The sequence below is a fragment of the Lutra lutra genome, chromosome 12, assembly GCF_902655055.1.
Source record: "Lutra lutra chromosome 12, mLutLut1.2, whole genome shotgun sequence".
Classification (NCBI taxonomy): Eukaryota; Metazoa; Chordata; class Mammalia; order Carnivora; family Mustelidae; genus Lutra; species Lutra lutra.
The window spans coordinates 18945504-18964771 of record NC_062289.1 but is presented as its reverse complement, the minus strand read 5'-3'; the positions used below and the strand labels follow the sequence as shown (position 1 = coordinate 18964771).

The window sequence follows — 19268 nt, the reverse complement described above, 5'->3', positions numbered from 1 at the left end:
AACAAAAAAACTTCCAAGTCTACATCAGGTAGACTATGAAACCAACTCTCCATTTATCTATAATGCTCTCTGAAAATGAGCACATCAGTTTATATTTATGGCTTTAAAAATTCACCTACTTTCTTTGATTGCACTTTCTGATCAAAACTGTCATGGCAAGCTTTCTATGACTTAAGTCACTGACTAAAGTTTGACTGAGATAAGACACAGCACATACAGACTAGAGCCTATCACAAGATAACTATGGACAATGATTCTCATTGACAGAGGAGATTATATCAAGATGTTTGGATTGAAAGGGTTTTTTCAATAAATACCTTGTTTCCATTACTAAGTAAAGCAACTGGCATTAATTGAGAATATGCTACAAATATAAGTCAGGAAAATATCTGATAACTAGTATTCTAGTTTAATATAACCATTTTCATCCATTTCATTTGGGTAGAGTATCTCAAATACTGAAGTCTCAATTATAATCCTTCATCTTATTACTAAGTATATCCTGTGAAAAATCCAATGAAAACCTCTGAAAATGAATACACTAGCATTCTTTACTTTACAAAAACCAAAATCATTTCATTAAAACAAGGAAATCACAGGGCACCTGAGTGGCTCAGTCGGTTGAACAGCTGTGTTTAGCTCAGGTCATGATCCTAAGGTCCTGGGATCCAGCCCTCAATGCAACTCTCTGCTCAGTGGGGAGCCTTCTTATCCCTTTCCCTCCGCCACTCCCCCTGCTTGTGCTCTCTTGCTCATGCTTGCTCCATCCGATTGCTCTCTCAAGCAAAATAAAATCTTTAACAAACCATAAGTGACTCTTAATCTCACAAAACAAACTGAGGGTTGATGGGGGGAGGGAGGTTGGGGGAGGGGGGGTGGGGTTATGGACATTGGGGAGGGTATGTGCTAAGGTGAGTGCTGTGAAGTGTGTAAACCTGGCAATTCACAGACCTGTACCCCTGGGGATAAAAATATATGTTTATAAACAATAAAATTTTTAAAAAAAAAGGAAAAAAAATAAAATCTTTAATAAATAAATACATAAGTAACAAGGAAATCACATTAGTTTAGCATGACTTGTTTGTTCTCAGTGATTCTGTGCTTATTCCCACTTTTTTTTCTAGCTATTCCACTATTCTATTCTAACTCTCCTACTCCCTCCTCTGAAAGACTGGGTTGGGAGGGGTGAACAGGAGGAGGGGGTGTTTGGAATACATATGCTGGGTTTCATTATTAAAACTAACAAAAGCAATTTAAACTGCTAAGAAGCAGCTTCTTTATGTAAATTAAGATAATGTAAAAGTAGTTTTTTAAAAAGTCATTTTTACTGAGATCATGACCACAACACTATTAAAAACCATACACTTCAGAAGAGTAAATTGGATTTTACAATTATAACATTACTCATCACCCGGGATGAGGATAATGTACAAATATCTTCAGTTTAACTATAAATATTCTAGAATAAACTTTTAACAGAAGATGCCAAATATGTATAAAGTATGTAAACTGACAAATTCACAAATTTTTAAAAAACCAACTTGTCCTTTCTCTTTAGTGCACATAAATTAAAGAAGAAAATTTAATTAATTCATTATACATTTTTACTCAAAGTCAGGTGTACAAAAACCTACTTTTTTAAAAAATTTTATTTATTTATTTGACAAACAGAGATCATAAGTAGGCAGAGAGGCAGGCAGTGAGAGGGGGAAGCAGGCTCCCTGCTGAGCAGAGAGCCCGATGTGATGCGGGGCTTGATCCCAGGACTCTGGGATCGTGACCTGAGCTGAAGGCAGAGGCTTTAACCCACTGAGCCATCCAGGAGCCCCCAAAAACCTACTTTAAAGGATCATTTAAAATCACCTAGGATATGGGGCACCTGGGTGGCTCAGTGGGTTAAAGCCACTGCCTTCGGCTTGGGTCATGATCCCAGGGTCCTGGGATGGAGCCCCACATCGGGCTCTCTGCTCAGTGGGGAGCCTGTTTCCTCCTCTCTGTCTGCCTGCTTCTCTGCCTACTTGTGATTTCTCTCTGTGTTAAATAAATAAAATATTTTTTTAAAAAAAATAAATAAAATAAAATCACCTAGGATACTAAAGGTATCCTAGCATGAACTGCTACCCACAAACTCATTAAATACAGTTGAAATACTACTTACAGTTACACTGTTAACATTCTGAAACTTAACATAACGAAGTGGGACAATGCCATCTTCTTTAATATCATCCTCTGTTAGTTCCAGAGCTTGAGTTGGTTCACTTCTTTCTGCTTCTTCAAAATCCATAGACCGGGGTAGATTGATAAAAATTTTTACATATTTAGGACCCTGACCTATAAAATGGTAGAATAAAATTAAATGTTAAATCAGACTTGCAGTACTTTCCTCCCTTCACCATTACATTCACACTATACAACCAGTCACACTCCCAAATATATGCACATACCTACCTAAATCTTTAGGAACTTTTGGAAATTCTGAGTATTTTCATAGCCATTCTTTTTTTATAGACATTTTTTAATGCCTGCCAGCAGTATGCTAAGTTCTATGAATACTAGATTGAAACACATATGTACATTTGCAAACACGTATACACACACAGACTTCTTGCCCTCAACTGTAAAAGCCACATTATGATAAATGTAATACTACTAGTGAGGAGGCACAGGGAAGGCAGCAATGCAGTCTGATAAGGTACAGGTTACCATCTGAGCTGGGTCTTGCACTGCCAACAACTGGTACATTTGTTATTAAGGAGAAACGCATTACCAGTGACAACATTTAGCTAAAAGAAAATTAATTATACAAATTGCTGGGGCACCTGGGTGGCTCAGTTGGTTAAGCATCTGCCTTCAACTCAAGTTATGATCCCAGGGTCCTGGGATCGAGCCTCACATGGGGCTCTCCACTCAGCGGGGAGCCTGCTTCTCCCTCTCCCTCTGCCCCTCACCCCCAGCTTACACTCCCTCTCTGGTTCACTGTCTCTTAAATAAATAAATAAAATCTTAAAAAAAAATTATACAAATTGCCATATTTCACCTTAGGAATTAAGATGTGCTAAGCTGTTACATCACATTTAGAGAATGCCTTAGTCCCTTTAAACTTCAGGGTACAATCCAAAACCTATATTTGGTGGCTAAGTAAGGAATCTTTAAGATATTCATATTGCTTATTCATCTCTGTAGCAACTGCTTTTACAGAATTCTTGTATTTTCACAATAAAGATACAATTTTATTAATGAAAAATATTAATACATACAAATTTAAAACAGCAAAATGAGAAGGGAATGCTACCTAATAAATAGGGTGCTTGCAGCTTCTTCTAATCAATTAAAAAGAAAAATCCTACTCCTCACTACCTGCCAACACACAACCAAAAAAAAAAATCAATAAAGACACGAAAAAGAGGGAGATGAATAAGGAAAAATCCCTTATTTATTTATTTATTTATTTATTTAAGATTTTATTTATTTATTTGACAGACAGAGATCACAAGTAGGCAGAGAGGCAGGCAGAGAGAGAGGAGGAAGCAGGCTCCCTGCTGAGCAGAGAGCCCGATTCGGGGCTTGATCCCAGGACCCTAGGATCATGACCCCAGCGGAAGGCAGTGGCTTTAACCCACTGAGCCACCCATGCGCCTGGAAAACCCCTTATTTAATAGAAAGAGAAATACCAAGTCTTGAAAATCCTGTTTACAGCATCATAATATTTATAAAGAAGTTGTAAAACTAGTAATAGTGAACATATAGGAAGATTCAGAATCTTTTTTATCATCTATAACAACAGAGTGTGAAATAAATCCCTCCCAGTTCTGATCCTGAAACATGGCTACTTCAAACCTGGAGTCTTATAATAAGAATTGGAAGAAAGAGTTTCTTTGTTTTTAGATTACAAGATTAAACTTTTAGAAATAAGATAAAATTTTCTTTTTCTATTCCTTTTGGTTCCTAGTAATACCACATTATTTGCACATTCATTTATCTCCTTGCTTTGTTCCAGAAACAATTTCACTCTTTCCAAAACAAGGAATATCTACCTCTATTATTTAATAAAAAGTTTTACAAATGAGCTTAACAGATCCACAGAGCAGGAAGTTAAAGAAAAGCTGTCCATTACTCACCATTATCTGGCCCTTGAAATTTCATTGAATAAAGCTTAACAGGTTGATTAAATGCCACAGTAATAAGCAGCTGTGAAGAAAATAAAAAGTTTCATTTTAAAAGGGCTCTTGAACACCTTGAATACACACAACAGCTATTTAGACTTAAAACTGTTTTTCAGGGGTGCCTGGGTGGCTCAATGGGTTAAGCTCAGGTCATGATCTCAGAGTCATGGGATCGAGCCCCGCATCAGGCTCCCTACTCCGCAGGGAGCCTGCTCCCCCGCCCCCTGCCTGCCTCTCTGCCTACCTGTGATCTCTGTCAAATAAACAAATAAAATCTTAAGAAAAAAAAAACAAAACTGTTATTCAAATATTTAAAATAATTCAAAGACAGAAAATATTCGATTCATAAAACCAATGTAATATAAAAAATCAGTAAGTTGAAAGTAACTTGATTAGACTGACATTTGAGAAATACAATCATCTATTATTCACATAAGGGAATGACAACAAAATTTAATGGAATAAATTAAATTAAATAAAAAATTGGCATGGGGGGCACCTGGCTGGCTTAGTCAGTAGAGCATGCAACACTTTATCTAGAAGCTGTGAGGTGGAACCCATCACTGGCTATAGAGCCTACTTAAAATAAGGTGTGTGGGGGCAGGGGGAAATGCATATGAACCTAATGTCTTGTGACCTGTGAACGGACAAGCAATTTGTCTTCCAAAAAATCAAACAAAATCCAAATTAAAATTCAAACTATGTATTTTAGCATATAAGCTTAACATTTTATAGAATGGTTTGTCAAGCATCTACCCACATCATTTGACAATCTGAAGACAATGCACAGAGTATGTGAAGAAACTAGCCCTCAAATGCACTCTATTTGATCCAGAACTCAAGAGAATAAGACTTTTAATAACTCTGTAGTAACCTCCAAACCTCCATCCTAAACTTATTGGACTTAACTGAATATAGAAGGCCACATAAGGGAACTAGGATATGAAATGCTGTCAGGTTGCCCTCTCTCTCTTTCTCTCTCAGAAACCTTGAATCATTTGCTCTATCTTCTTTCTAGGGGAAATCATGTCTGATGTACTTATCTATGTTTCTACCTTAGAAGGAAGATTTCCCCTTCAGGAAAACTTCCGGGAGGCTATGGTCAGGTCTGCTGATATGCATCATCACATTCCATTCAGGGCACCATTTACAAGGAACACAACTGTGAACAATATTCTTAAAACTATTCAGTAAAGTAGTTATGATTAGAGTAAAAATGGAATTTGGATTTATGATTTCAGGATCACTGTGATCTGTTTGCCTGAGAAAATACCCAGACTATTTCCTTTGGTTATATAATTACTTTTTATACTTGACTTGCAATAGTGTGTCAAAAAATAATAAGCATGACATGTTTACAGAAACTTGAACCACAGGAGAAAAGAATGGAAAGCTAGAAGCAAATCAAGTCAGTAAGAATATGATACCGTCTTCCTAAAGTCTGCGAAGAAGAATCATTTACCTCCTTAAAGAAAAAGAAGCATGATCAGATTATGTTTTAAGATTTTATTTATTTGAGAGAGAGAGCAAGCATACACATTTTTAGATATGAACTAAAAGACAATTTCTAATAAAAATAAATCCTGATACAGAGTCTATTAAATAAATGGTATCCAAATAAGAAGGGGCAGAGGAAAAGGAGAAGCAGACTCCCCATTGAGCAGGGAGCCTGATGCTGGGCTGGATCCCAGGACCCTAGGACCATGACCTGAGCTGAAGGCAGACGCTTAATGGAGTGAGACACCCAAGTGCCCCAGAATTAAGCTTTAGAAGAGTAACTTTTGTGAACACGTGGAAGATGAACTGGAATGGGGGACAAAGCAAAGACAGTGGATTAGAAAGTAAGTTAAAGAAAGAGTCAAGATGAAGATAATGATGGCTTCATTAAGGCAGTACTATACTTCCCTGTGACAACAATGCAGGGAAGTACAATACAGGTTTACCTCTGGGAGTGAGGAACACACACATGGGAGGGTTCATCTAGTTAGTCTCTATTTCTCAGGTACAAACTCAGCTGGGTGAGTAAAAAACATGGAAGACAGGTCAAAAATGAACATAAGGACTTAAGCATAGTGAAGGCTCAACTCAGTAGTGGAACCAATCCAAAACTCCGAGGTTCTGTGTAATACACCTGGCAGCTTGCAGAGAACAGAGAAAGAAGGTGGGTCTGCACCATCAAAGAAACGGAAACTTGCAAAAAGGAAAGGAAGTGGTCATGTGGGAAGGAGAAACATAAAACCATGGATGGAAACATGATAAAGAACCCAGAGCGGGCATAAATATTGATGATCCCAAGCAGCTTTAATTTAAATATCAATTACCTGTTCATCACAATCAGATTCCAAGAAGGTCATATCTTTTCGTAAACAGTTGTCAAATCCATGCTCATCACTTTCATTAAGACATTCACAGCCAGCTTTGTTAATAAAAGGCATTAAATCCATCTGAAAAAAATTAAATCAAGACTTCAGGCAAAGTATTTGAATTTGGTATAACAATCTAACAAATGTAAATATTGTAAATACGTGATTCTCTCTAGGCAATTTTAATGAAAACTTCTCTTATAAAACAGTTACTAAAATTTTTATGATAATCCTTTCATTTGAATTTCTGACTGAGATCTACTATTAAAGCTAAATCTAGGCTTAGCCCACTTGATAAGGTATCAAAAACCAAGTCTTTAATGAAAAGATTATAAAACATTGACTTGTACTTTTTTAGTACCAGTGTTTTGCAGAGCTAAATATGCAAATTAAAATATCCGTAAGATCCAAGAAAAGCCTGCCTCCCTCTTCTAGTGGTCACGTACTCTTTTTTTTTTTTTTCTAAAGATTTTATTTATTTATTTAACAGAGAGAGATCACAAGTAGGCAGAGAGAGAAAGGGAGAAGCAGGCTCCCTGCTGAGCAGAGAGCCAGACTTGGGGCTCGATCCCAGGACCCTGAGATCATGACCTGAGCCGAAGGCAGAGAGGCTTAACCCACTGAGCCACCCAGGCGCCCCTAGTGGTCACGTACTCTTAAGCCTATATTCATAAAGAGTTTACATATAAGATGAATAACAAATAAGGATTAAAACATTTGTTATTATGGAAAATTTCAAGCCTATATAAATAAATAATGCAGTGAACCTCACGTCCTCAACGCCCAGGTGCAGTAATCAACGCATGGCCACTCCTGTTTCTTCTTTACCCTGCAAGCAGTCCCCACCCCTCCTGTTTTCAAATAAATCTTAGGCGTTTCTTCATTTCTTTCATGAACATTTCATTGTGTTCATGAACATTTCTAAGAGATAAGGACTCTTAAAAAATCCTCTGGGACGCCTGGGTGGCTCAGTTGGTTAAACATCTGCCTTGAGCTCAGGTATGATCCCAGGGCCCTAGGACCAAGCCCCACATCAGGATCCTTGCTCAGTGGGGAGCCTGCTTCTCCCTTGCTTGTGATGCACACGCACGCTCTCTCTCTCTAGCTGACAAATAAATAAATAAAATCTTTTAAAAAATCCTAAATATTGGGGCACCTGGGTGGCTCAGTGGGTTAAAGCCTCTGCCTTCGGCTCAGGTCATGATCCCAGGGTCCTGGGATCGAGCCCCCCCATTGGGCTCTCTGCTCAGCAGGGAGCCTGCTTCCCTTCCTCTCTCTCTCTCTGCCTGCCTCTCTGCCTACTTGCGTTCTCTGTCAAATAAATAAATCTTTTAAAAAATAAATAAGTAAATAAATAAAATCTTAAACATTATTACAACTAAAACAATGAGTAATACTTTATTATTAGCAAATATCCATGTCTGAATTTCTTCAGTTGTCTAGTAAATGTTTTACAGTTGAACTATTAGAATAAGAATCCAAAATCCATACACTGTAGTTGGTTAATGTAGCTCAAATCTCCTTTAATCTATGGTCATTTAGCACCCACAGATTTCTAATATTCTAGATTTTGCTGGCTGATTGCTTCCATGTGGTGTCATTTAACATTTTCCTGTCTCCCATGTATGCGTTAATAGTCCAACACACCACCAGAGATGTGACAGTGGTCATCCCTATGTTGTTTCTGACTTTAGTTAAGAGTGCCTCTGGTGCTCCCCCATTAAGATATTACTGATTGCTTTAGGAATAAATGTGCATTGAATTCTGTTAACTGCCTTTTCTGCATATTAGGAGATCATAATCTTTCTTTTCTAGATCACTGGATTTTGTTTACTAACATTGTAAGAGCTTTACAACAATTGTTCCTAATTGGAACTGGTCGGTAGCTTTTGTTATACAACACTGTCTGGGGACTAATGGCATTATACCTGACCTAACTACACACTGACATATTCTAGAAATATGCAATTGGAAATAAATATCACTACCTATGTAATCAACTTGCCAATAATGAGGAAAGAATAACAGAAAAACAATCAGACAAATCCAGATTGTGGGATAGTCTATAAGACAGATGGTCCAATCTGCGCTGTACAATAAGATAGATAGCCATTAGTCACATGTGGAGATTTAAAATTGATTAAAAGTAAATAAAATTTAAAATTCAGTTCCTCAGTTGCACTAGTCATGTAACAAATGCACAATAGCCACATGTACCTACTAACTACTGGCTACCATATTTGACTGGTACCAGTTTAAACTTCCAAAAAAAGGCTGTCATGAATGGGGAAAAAAAAAAAAAAGACACGTCTCCAGAACACGAAAGAAAAACAACTTAAATGTAATGCATGATCCCTGACTTGATCCTAGACAGGGCAAAAATAGCTATAAAGACTATTCTGGAGGGGTGCCTGGGTGGCTCAGTTGGGTAAGCATCTATCTCTGGCTCAGGTCAGGATCCTGGGGTTCTGGGAGTAAGCCCCACATCAGGCTCTCTGCTCAGGCAGGAGTCTGCTTCTCCCTCTCCCTCTGCCCTTCCATCCACTTGTGCGTGCTTTCAAATAAATAATAAAATCTTTAAAAAAAAAATATTCTGGAGATAATTAAGAAAATGTGAATGTAGGCTTTAAGTATGAGAGATATTGTACCATTTGTTAAATTTCTTAGGCGTGATAATGGTATCATGGTTATGTAAATGAATGTTCTTGCTCCTAGAAGCTATAGGCTAATAAAATATTTAGAGATCAACCATCACGATGTCTATAGTTTACTTTTTTTTTTTTTTTTAAGATTTTATTTATTTGTCAGAAAGAGAGAGAGCGAGCGAGCACAGGCAGACAGAGTGGCAGGCAGAGGCAGAGGGAGAAGCAGGCTCCCCACAGAACAAGGAGCCCGATGTGGGACTCGATCCCAGGACGCTGGGATCATGACATGAGCCGAAGGCAGCTGCTTAACCAACTGAGCCACCCAGGCGTCCCGACTATAGTTTACTTTTAAATTATTCTGTAGAAGGTAAAAGTGGATAAATACATATCAAGAAAGCAAAAACAGCAAAATATTTACAACTGATGAACACAGGTAAATGGTTATATGTGTTTGCTGTACTACTGCTCTGTCAATTGTTTTGTTTAATAAATTTCACCTTTCTTTTTTAGAGGGGGGAAATCTAACATAAGACACACGGGAAGTTAGAAAAACCTTTCTATGCTTCTAGTTTGGGTTAAAGAAAGATCTTACTACACAAATTCGGGTCACTTAAGGTTTCATTTCATTTTGATGAATGATGACAAAATCTGTAGACCAAAATCTACAGTTCAGAGGTCAGAATACTAAAATACACATATAAACCTCAAGATTCAGAACATATGCAAATCCAACTTCAATTCCAGAGTGCCCAGAACTCAAACTTCTCGGGGAGAAGAAGACTTGATATTGATGAGGCTCTCATTGCCACTTAGAGCCACACTAGGTACTCTTAGCAAATATGGGAGAGAAAAGAGAACATTTTAAACTTTCCCCATGCTTCAATCAACGCTTTAAAAACTAAAAGTCATTACATTCACAAAAATACTTACTTCTGAATAAGAACAATTATGATTCTTAATGTTTTGAGTATCACATCTACATTTATTGCAATATTTCAAATCCCTCTAAGAGATAGGAGTACCTCTCTTACTCTGGCTTCAATCAAATTAGGAGTTCCAAAACTAGTATGTATAAACTCAGTAACTTGTACAACTTCTTAGTGTTAAGACATAACTGAAAGTCTTTATTTTTTTTATTTTTATTTTTATTTTTATTTATTTGACAGAGAGATCACAAGCAGGCAGAGAGGCAGGCAGAGAGAGAGGAGGAAGCAGGCTCCCCGCTGAGCAGAGAGCCCGATGCGGGGCTCGATCCCAGGACTCTGAGATCATGACCTGAGCCGAAGGCAGCGGCTTAACCCACTGAGCCACCCAGGCGCCCCCTGAAAGTCTTTAAAACCAAAATTTTATTTTAAAATTGTCAATACATTTTTGTAATACTAATACTAATACTTAGATTTACTTAAGGCTTTCATTCATTGACTTACTCCCATTTAGTTTCTATTTGTCTTGTGAGAATGATGACATTCTTAGAAACACATTACCAAAATCTTAAATATTTAATAAACTTATAGACATATAGTTCAAAACTTTTAATGTCTTGACTGACACCTGATGGAAAAAATGAAAATGTTTTTAATAGCCTTTCACACTGTATGCATAACATCTGCATGAAAACTAAATTTTTTTAATTTCTTAAAACTTCATTTTTTCCTGCTTATCTCCTACCTGAGGTCATAACACTGATAATCACACTTAGCTGATGTGTAAAGAAGTATCGCTCTAGCTAAGCAGCAGGACTATTGCGCTCCTAAGACCTTTTCATGCAAAAACCCTTAGTAAATACAGGAAAAAAAAATACAAAGATGTAAACACAACTGTTTACAAGTCAAATAATTTCCAAAGTTTTCCAAAAGGTGTCACAACTCTGACTTATACAACTTGCTCATACTTTCTAACTGCATATTACAATTTCAAATTATTACATAACAGTTCTGTTTTAAATAGACATTAATTGGGGCGCCTGGGTGGCTCAGTGGGTTAAGCCGCTGCCTTCGGCTCGGGTCGTGATCTCAGGGTCCTGGGATCGAGTCCCGCATCGGGCTCTCTGCTCGGCAGGGAGCCTGCTTCCCTCTCTGTCTCTCTCTGCCTGCTTCTTTGCCTACTTGTGATCTCTCTCTGTCAAATAAATAAATAAAATCTTAAAAAAAATAAAAAATAAATAAATAAATAGACATTGTCTCCCTCACTTAATTAATACCAGTATGACATGTTAAACACACTTTTTGAAGACACAACCCTCAATCCCCCACACACAAAAAGACTTTCTCATATATATCTGACTGGAGTAGGAGAGTCTCCTTATTCAGCAGGAATTTAAGGGACTTTACGTAAAGAATGTGTAGTCCATGACATCGATCTGCTTTACTGTACTTGATACACATTCTTTCATACATCAGCTTTAACTAGAGGTAATCATTATTTTTTAAAAAGTTCATTTTTTATCTGCAACTACAATTAACTTTATAACAAGAAAAATTAGGAAAGATATATACAAATATGTATTTTAGTATGCAGGATTAACCAATTTATATAAATGAGTCAGTTACCATGAATTACTTCTGAATTTTGGTCCTTCCTGAATAGCTCTTATGATATAGATGCTGAATTATAACCATTTGTATTATGCAATTTTCAAACACTTTTAAGTTCCTAAGTCTTCAAGTTTTTAGTTGAATAATAATTTACTCTTAAAACTCAGAAAAACATATCCAATAGCAAAGTCACATATGACCCCAAAACAAAATAAGTCGGTTTTTTTTTGTTTTTTTTTTAGCAGAAAGAAAGAGGTGCCAGAAAATAAGGGATACATTAAAAAGGAGAGAGAAAACTATAAGAAGCGGCAGGAAAAGGAGTCCAGCATATAAAGATCACACATTAAAATTTACATGTCATTTTACTCAATTGTCAAAACCTGAAAAATTTTTCCAACGCACATTTCTTCACATTTATGGGAAAAAAAAAATATATATATATGTATAATTTTAAAATTACATATAAATAAATCATACATTATATGTAATAAAATGAAAATCAAATGTATATATAAAAATATATACATTAAAAATGATTAAATGTTTAAAACTGGCTATTAAGACAATTCAGAAAGTAGGTTTAAAAAAGAAAACAAGTAGCAAAAAGAATTATTTAAGAAAAATTGTTTCTCATGAGGGCTTAAGATTATAATGCATATAAGAGAAGCAATACCCAATAGTCAGCTAATGAAATTACTTTTAAAGATCTTATTAGAAAGTATTCTTAACTAGCAAAAGATAACAGTCAATATCATTTTAACCAAATAATGAGAAGAGATGTATCATGATTTCACTTTTAAGTCTACCTACATAGCCTTTTGGAATATCTGTGTCCTCATTGCTTCCAGGGTCATTTTCTAAGTGCTGCTTGATTTTTTCTTCTAATCCAACAGCATCTGCTCCTTGATACTGATCAATTCTCACTTTGTTTCGAAAAAACAGAAATGTAGGTGTTGCTGATATATTGTTGGTGGCAGCTGTTCCCTAGAATTGGCAAGTTAGATACTGTTAATGATTAAAATTTACCTTAAACCACTTTGAATATTCATTCTACACCTCTATAGAAGTTAAATATCCAAGCATGAACAAAACCACATAAAATAATTTATTCCCAATTGTTATTTAAGAAAAAACAGACCTACTACTGAGGGCACAACTACATTACCTTCAAATTCCCAATGAAGTACAACATGCATTTTTATCAATTTTAGTGTTAAACACTTAACCCCCTAGTAGAACAATTAGCTTCCAAAACAGAAATTATGCTTTATACCACCAGGCAGAGTTTTCATAAGTACATGCTGTTTCTTAAATGGAGAAGCCCAAAAGGGTATTGATATGTCAATGCTACTAGGAAAAAATATAGATCTGAACAACAGTAGCCCATCTCTCCATGAAAATGAAGTAACTGTACTCAACTCTACTCATAGAAATGGCTTCTGACCTCCCATCAAATACACTGCAACAACTACCTTTTAAAAATCTGTTCCAATGAATCCCCAAGTTTTGTAGCAACATGGACGGGACTGGAAGAGATTATGCTGAGTGAAATAAGTCAAGCAGAGAGAGTCAATTATCATATGGTTTCACTTATTTGTGGAGCATAACAAATAGCATGGAGGACAAGGGGAGATGGAGAGGAGAAGGGAGTTGAGGGAAATTGGAAGGGGAGGTGAACCATGAGAGACTATGGACTCTGAAAAACGATCTGAGAATTTTGAAGGGGTGGGGGGTGGGAGGTTGGGGGCACCAGGTGGTGGGTATTGTGGAGGGCACGGATTGCATGGAGCACTGGGTGTGGTGCAAAAATAATGAATACTGTTATGCTGAAAAAAATTAAAAAATTAAAAAAAAAAATCTGTTCCAACTCCACTATATTATAAAACTAAGTACTGAATGGAAATGAGCTAATTAACCACTGACTCATGACTTAAACTTTTCATAAGTGTAAAGGAAATAGTAAAGCAAATATGTCACCTTGCATATTCAAATACTATGAAGAGATATCACTATATTGTTTAAAGAAAAAAAAAGCATAAAGTTTACATAGAGATGCCTTCTCTAAACCTCAAAAATTTTTTTAAAAAAGACAAAAAACATGATTGACATTTTAGAACAGTATTGTCCAAAAAAAAATAACACATAAATGTGGGCTATACATGTGATTTTAAGTTGCCAGTATCCCAGCATTTTAAGTAGCCAATACAAAAAGGTACAGAGAAACAACTGAAATCAATTTTAATAATACGTTTTAGTAAATCCAATAATCGCATTTTCAACACACTGTAAAAAAGCTAGTGACATATTTTACATTTTTTTCATACTAAGCCTTCGAAATCCCATGTGTATTTTACACTTACAGCACTTCTCAATTTCGATTTGCCACATTTCAAGTGTGTAGTAACCACATGCTGCTAGTGGCTATCATACTGGAAATAAAGCTCCAGAACACAGCTAAAGAGAGACAGTGAACACTGAAATAAGGGCCAGTAATGGGAGTACAGCAGTATGCAACAGAAGTACTAAGCAATATTACAGGGTTTAAACCAAACCCAAACTACTTACTACAAACTATTATAACATTTACAAATTCTTTTCACACTCAGAAATGTATCAAAGACAAAACCTCACCAAAAAGAGGATCCACACAGCTATTCCTTAGTAAGAACCAAAAACGACATTTTCAGTGTTGGAAGAAACCTTGAAAAATTTTTCCCATTAATTCCTCCCTACTTCCACATACGAAAACACAGAACTGTCACAGAGCCATTCCAACTAAGTAATCAGTGCAATCTCCCAACAACACTGCGGCTCAATCAATGGACGGTAATTAACACTTTCAGGTTTCTGCTGAGTATGCAGCTTTGAAGCTATGATTACAAACTAACCCGATCAATCCAACTCTAACTACAATCAAGAATTCTCTGCCATGGCTTTCAAATCGAACAATGCCTCAGCGATAAAAGATACTATTCTCAATTTGCAAAAGATAAACAAAAAATGTAAAAAAAGGACTTCCAGGGGACTGATTTAGTTCAATAGCTTATTAGTTTTGTGTCAGAAAGATATTAACAAACCCAGAAGCAATTAATATTGAACTACCCTTTTCAACTAATGCAGTCACAATAACACTTATAATAATTCATGTCCATATAACATTTCCCCATCTTCAAAGAAGTACTATGTGCATAAAGAGAGAAACAAAGGACAATAACAATGTTGAATTTCAAACCAATGAAAATTTTTTTTTTAAAGGACTCCTTTCCCTTACCTGACACTGATGTACATCAACTTCCAAGAAAACTGCCTGTGGATACTTATTACTCATAGAACTGAATGCCGGGGCAATCCTTAAACATGGTCCACACCTGTGAGAAAGGTAAAAAACATGCTTGGTAAAAAACAAAAAGAAAAACAAAACAAAAAACCCACAAAAAACTGTATTAATTTATACTCTGAAGAATTTGTTAAAATATGAAATTAAACAAAATCTCATCATCTTAGCTTTGGTCTTTCTAGTCTCTTCCACGAGATTATTTAGATATACTTGCATCAATACCACACTGTCTTAATGACTACAGATTTGTACTAAGTTTTAAAGTCTAATAATGTTAAGTCTTCTGTTTTCTCACTGAGAAAAATTAAAGATGGAAATAAATAAAAGGAGGAATATACTATGATTATAAACTGGAAAACTCAACAGTGTCAACCTGTCAATTCTCCTAAATTTGACCCTTAGAATCAATGGAAAATCCCAGTAAGTTTTATTCCCCAAGTTAACAAGTTTAAATTCTAAAATTTATAGGGAAATACCAAAGATAACCCAAGCCATTCTGAGGTTCAAAGCTGAGAAAATTACATTACTGAGTATTAAGAACAATCACAAAGCTTTGTAAATTAAGAGTGTATAGTATCAGTATCCTACAGAGTACCTGATTTATCAAACATTTGACAGAGCACTGCAGCAGGGAAAGGATGGTCTTTTCAACAAGCAGTGCTGTGGTCAAGAGGATACTAACATGGGAAGATAAATGAATCTTGGCCCCCATACCTCACACCATATACAAAACCAATTCCAGATGGAATTGTTTTTGTCATAGTAATGGATGACAGATCTAGATATGAAAGATAAAACAATAACAGTTTTAAGAAAAAAATACAAAGGATATTTTCAAAACTCTGGAGTAAGCAAAGATTTCTTAAAACACAAAAAACGGGCGCCTGGATGGCTCAGTGGGTTAAAGCCTCTGCCTTCAGCTCAGGTCATGATCTCAGGATCCTGGGATCAAGCCCTGCGTCAGACTCCCTGCTTAGCAGGGAGCCTGTTTCCCCCTCTCTCTCTCTGCCTGCCTATCTGCCTACTTGTGATCTCTGTCAAATAAATAAATAAAATCTTTAAAAAAAAAGGGAATAATTGATATATTGGAATATACTTGATAAATTGGAAGATATCAAGACCTTGTGTTCATCGAGATACCATTTAGAGAGTGAAAAGACCCCACAGAGTAGTAAAAAAGAAAAAAAAAAAAATCTGTGAAATATACCGAAAGGCTTATACTGCTAATATGTAAAGAATTCATACAAATCAGTAAGAACAAGACTGACACCCAAAAGGAAACTGGGTAAACTCTTAAACCAGTACATGACAAATGAGGTTATCCTAACAGTCAATAAATATGAAAAGATATCTGACTTCATCTGTCACTAGGGAAGCTTGGGAAATGCAAATTAAAACCTCCACCGAAATAGCTAAAACAAAAAAAAGTATAATAGAGCACTACCAAGAATATGGAGCAATTGAACTGTTTAGTGACTATACAAACTTTAGGGGTATAACCACTTTAGGGGTAAAGAAAAGAAACTGTCGGTATCTGCTAAACAAAGACCTATGCCTACCTCATATGCATGTCTAAAGTATAGAAACAACAGAAGCATCTACATATGTTTGCCTTAGGGCATTTGAAAAAAATATTGATAGTAGTAATATTTCTAATAACTAAAAGTGGAGACTACTTAAATTTCTATCAACACAGAATGAATAAATTAATTGCAGCTACTCATACTGTGGAATACTATAATGTCATGCAAAAACACATATTAATTCACAAATAATACTGAGAAAAGTGGTACATCATATGATTTCATTTATACACAGTTCAAATACAGACAAAAATCAATGGTACTATAAATAAGGACAAAGGTTACCTTTCTGAGAGTTAAAGACAGGACAGGGTCTTGGGAGATATCAAAAGGCTAGTTATGCTCTGTCTGTCCAGAAGCTCATTACATGGGCATGTGTGTTCAGTTTACAAAAATTAAGCCATACATTTATAATTGTGTATTATGTTGTATCTCAATAAAAATTTAGACAAAAACCTTAGCAACAGCAGACAGGAGCACAAGGAAAAGCAAATTCTGAATCACAAAATGTTCAAACTCACAAATGTTCATCCCCAAGCTGTGATTATCTCTCCAGTCTTCGAATTTTTTTTTAAGATTTTATTTATTTGACAGACAGAGATCAGAAATAGGCAGAGAAGCAGGCAGAGCGAGAGAGGAGGAAACAGGCTCCCTGCTGAACGGAGAGCCCGATGTGGGGCTCGATCCCAGGACCCTGGGATCATGACCCGAGCTGAAAGCAGAGGCTTCAACCCACTGAGCCACCCAGGCGCCCTCCAGTCTTCAAATTTTAATCAGTATATTCATCCCATGCCATCTTTAAACCTCACACCAAAAAAGCTAACAAAATAAGCAATTAAGTTCTTTAATATTAAGCTTGGTGCTTCTGAAAGTAGATTTTTGGATCTTCTCCTCAAAGAAGTTTGGAGACCAAATTATAAAGAAAAAACATTTACGGTCACTAAACCTATGTTTGTTAAACAAAATACTTTTCCTTATCAGTAAGTCTTAAACATTACGGATGGGAATACCAACTGTTAGATCCTTTCTTAAGAGCCATTAATCATGATTTGTCAATTTTAAATGAACACAACCCAAGATTCAACAATCTCATTTCTATACATACATACTACCTTAAGATTAACTCATTTTCGCAGTATGTATAACAAAGTTCAATGCAATGTTTATAATGATAAAAAAAATTAGAAACAATCTAAATGGCAATCAACAGAAAAATAGTTTAATATGGTATGACACATACATACCAGGGAATAAGGATAATCTGTAAATCTGTACTGTTTACAAAGATGTGTATATATATATATATATACATACACATTAGGTGTGTCACACAATAATCAGTTAATTACTTCTGCAAAGTAGGACTGGAAAAGGAAGAGAGTTTAGGGGAGACTTTTTAAATTATTCATAATTCTGTATCCTTTTTTTTTTTTTTTTTAGTATGAACAGGTACCTTTATTTTAAAATATTAAATAACTTAAGACTAGAGAATTAAACATTAATTGCATTTAAATGGGTGTCCCAAATGAAACACAGCTATCTATGCTACACCACAACACACTCATTCCTGGAAAAAAATCTCCCTTACGCAAAAGCATGCATTCAAAATAAGAGTTATGGGAAAATTAGACTGAGGCAAACCATTTAAATCTATATAACTTTGTAAAAATATCCCTAAGAAAAAGGAGTAAAGTACTCAGGAAATACTTAGACAGTCGGGCAGGTGGCTCAGACCTAGAGGCTACCTCAGGGAATATTTTAAATGAGTAACAACGGATGTGTGCATTTCAGGTGCTATGACAATGCAGGTGGAAGCAGAGCTCCAGGCCATGGGGCTGTGGGAGGAAGCCCAACACTGACAATGAAGTCCTCTTGGGAACAAGTGTTGGGTACAAGTGCTTCTGTTAAACTGTAGTAACTCTCTTAAACATGGAAGAGGGGTGCCTGGGTGGCTCAGCTGGTTAAAGCCTCTGCCTTTGGCTCAGGTCATGATCCCAGGGTCCTGGGGTGAAGCCCTGCATCAGGCTCCCTGCTCACCGGGGAGCCTGCTTCCTCCTCTCCCTCTCTCTGCCTGCCTCTCTGCCTACTTGTGATCTGTTTGTCAAATAAATAAAATCTTTTTAAAAAATAAATAAATAAATAAATAAATAAACGTGGAAGAGAGCTTGCCTGTATGGCTGAGGGTTCTTCTTCCTGCTAAAGGTTCTATTTCCATTTCTGTTCCTCACTACCTAGGAAAAATAGAATACGAACCAACACAACTTCCACACTATACTGACATCATGCTCACCAGGCATGTATGAGCTAACAAGTGTTAAGAAAAAAGAAATTCTCGTAGCTAAAATAACTGTCCTAAGATAACTGTTCCCTTTCAAACTTTAACCTTATCTAGATCCTCTGTTTAATTTCAGTTAGCCATCACAGGTTGTAACTGTAGTCAAAAATCAAAATAAGCCCTGGAATACAGAAGCAGAAATAAATACAGCGGCATACTTTCACACTATAATCACTCAAATGAAACTGATTAGTTATTTTAAGATGTTTGCCTGCTTAACATTAGCATTTAAGAATAAGCTTAAATTTCCATTATTAGCTAAGCTCCTGAACAAGTCACTTGATTGCTCCATATAAAATGAGAAAGAA

General features: G+C 36.1%; 1 protein-coding gene across 4 annotated transcripts in view; it reads right to left on the bottom strand.

Moving 5' to 3' along the window:
• TXNL1 (thioredoxin like 1) overlaps positions 1 to 19268 on the bottom strand; it is a 35159-nt gene that overhangs the window by 8204 nt on the left and 7687 nt on the right. For all 4 annotated transcript variants that reach the window (XM_047697454.1, XM_047697452.1, XM_047697455.1 and 1 more), the window contains exons 2-6: positions 14977 to 15073; positions 12516 to 12689; positions 6485 to 6607; positions 4119 to 4188; positions 2159 to 2331 (exon numbers count right to left, since the gene is read on the bottom strand). In XM_047697454.1, coding sequence (XP_047553410.1) covers positions 2159 to 2331; positions 4119 to 4188; positions 6485 to 6607; positions 12516 to 12689; positions 14977 to 15073 — 637 coding nt within the window. The remainder of the gene's footprint in view (positions 1 to 2158; positions 2332 to 4118; positions 4189 to 6484; positions 6608 to 12515; positions 12690 to 14976; positions 15074 to 19268) is intronic.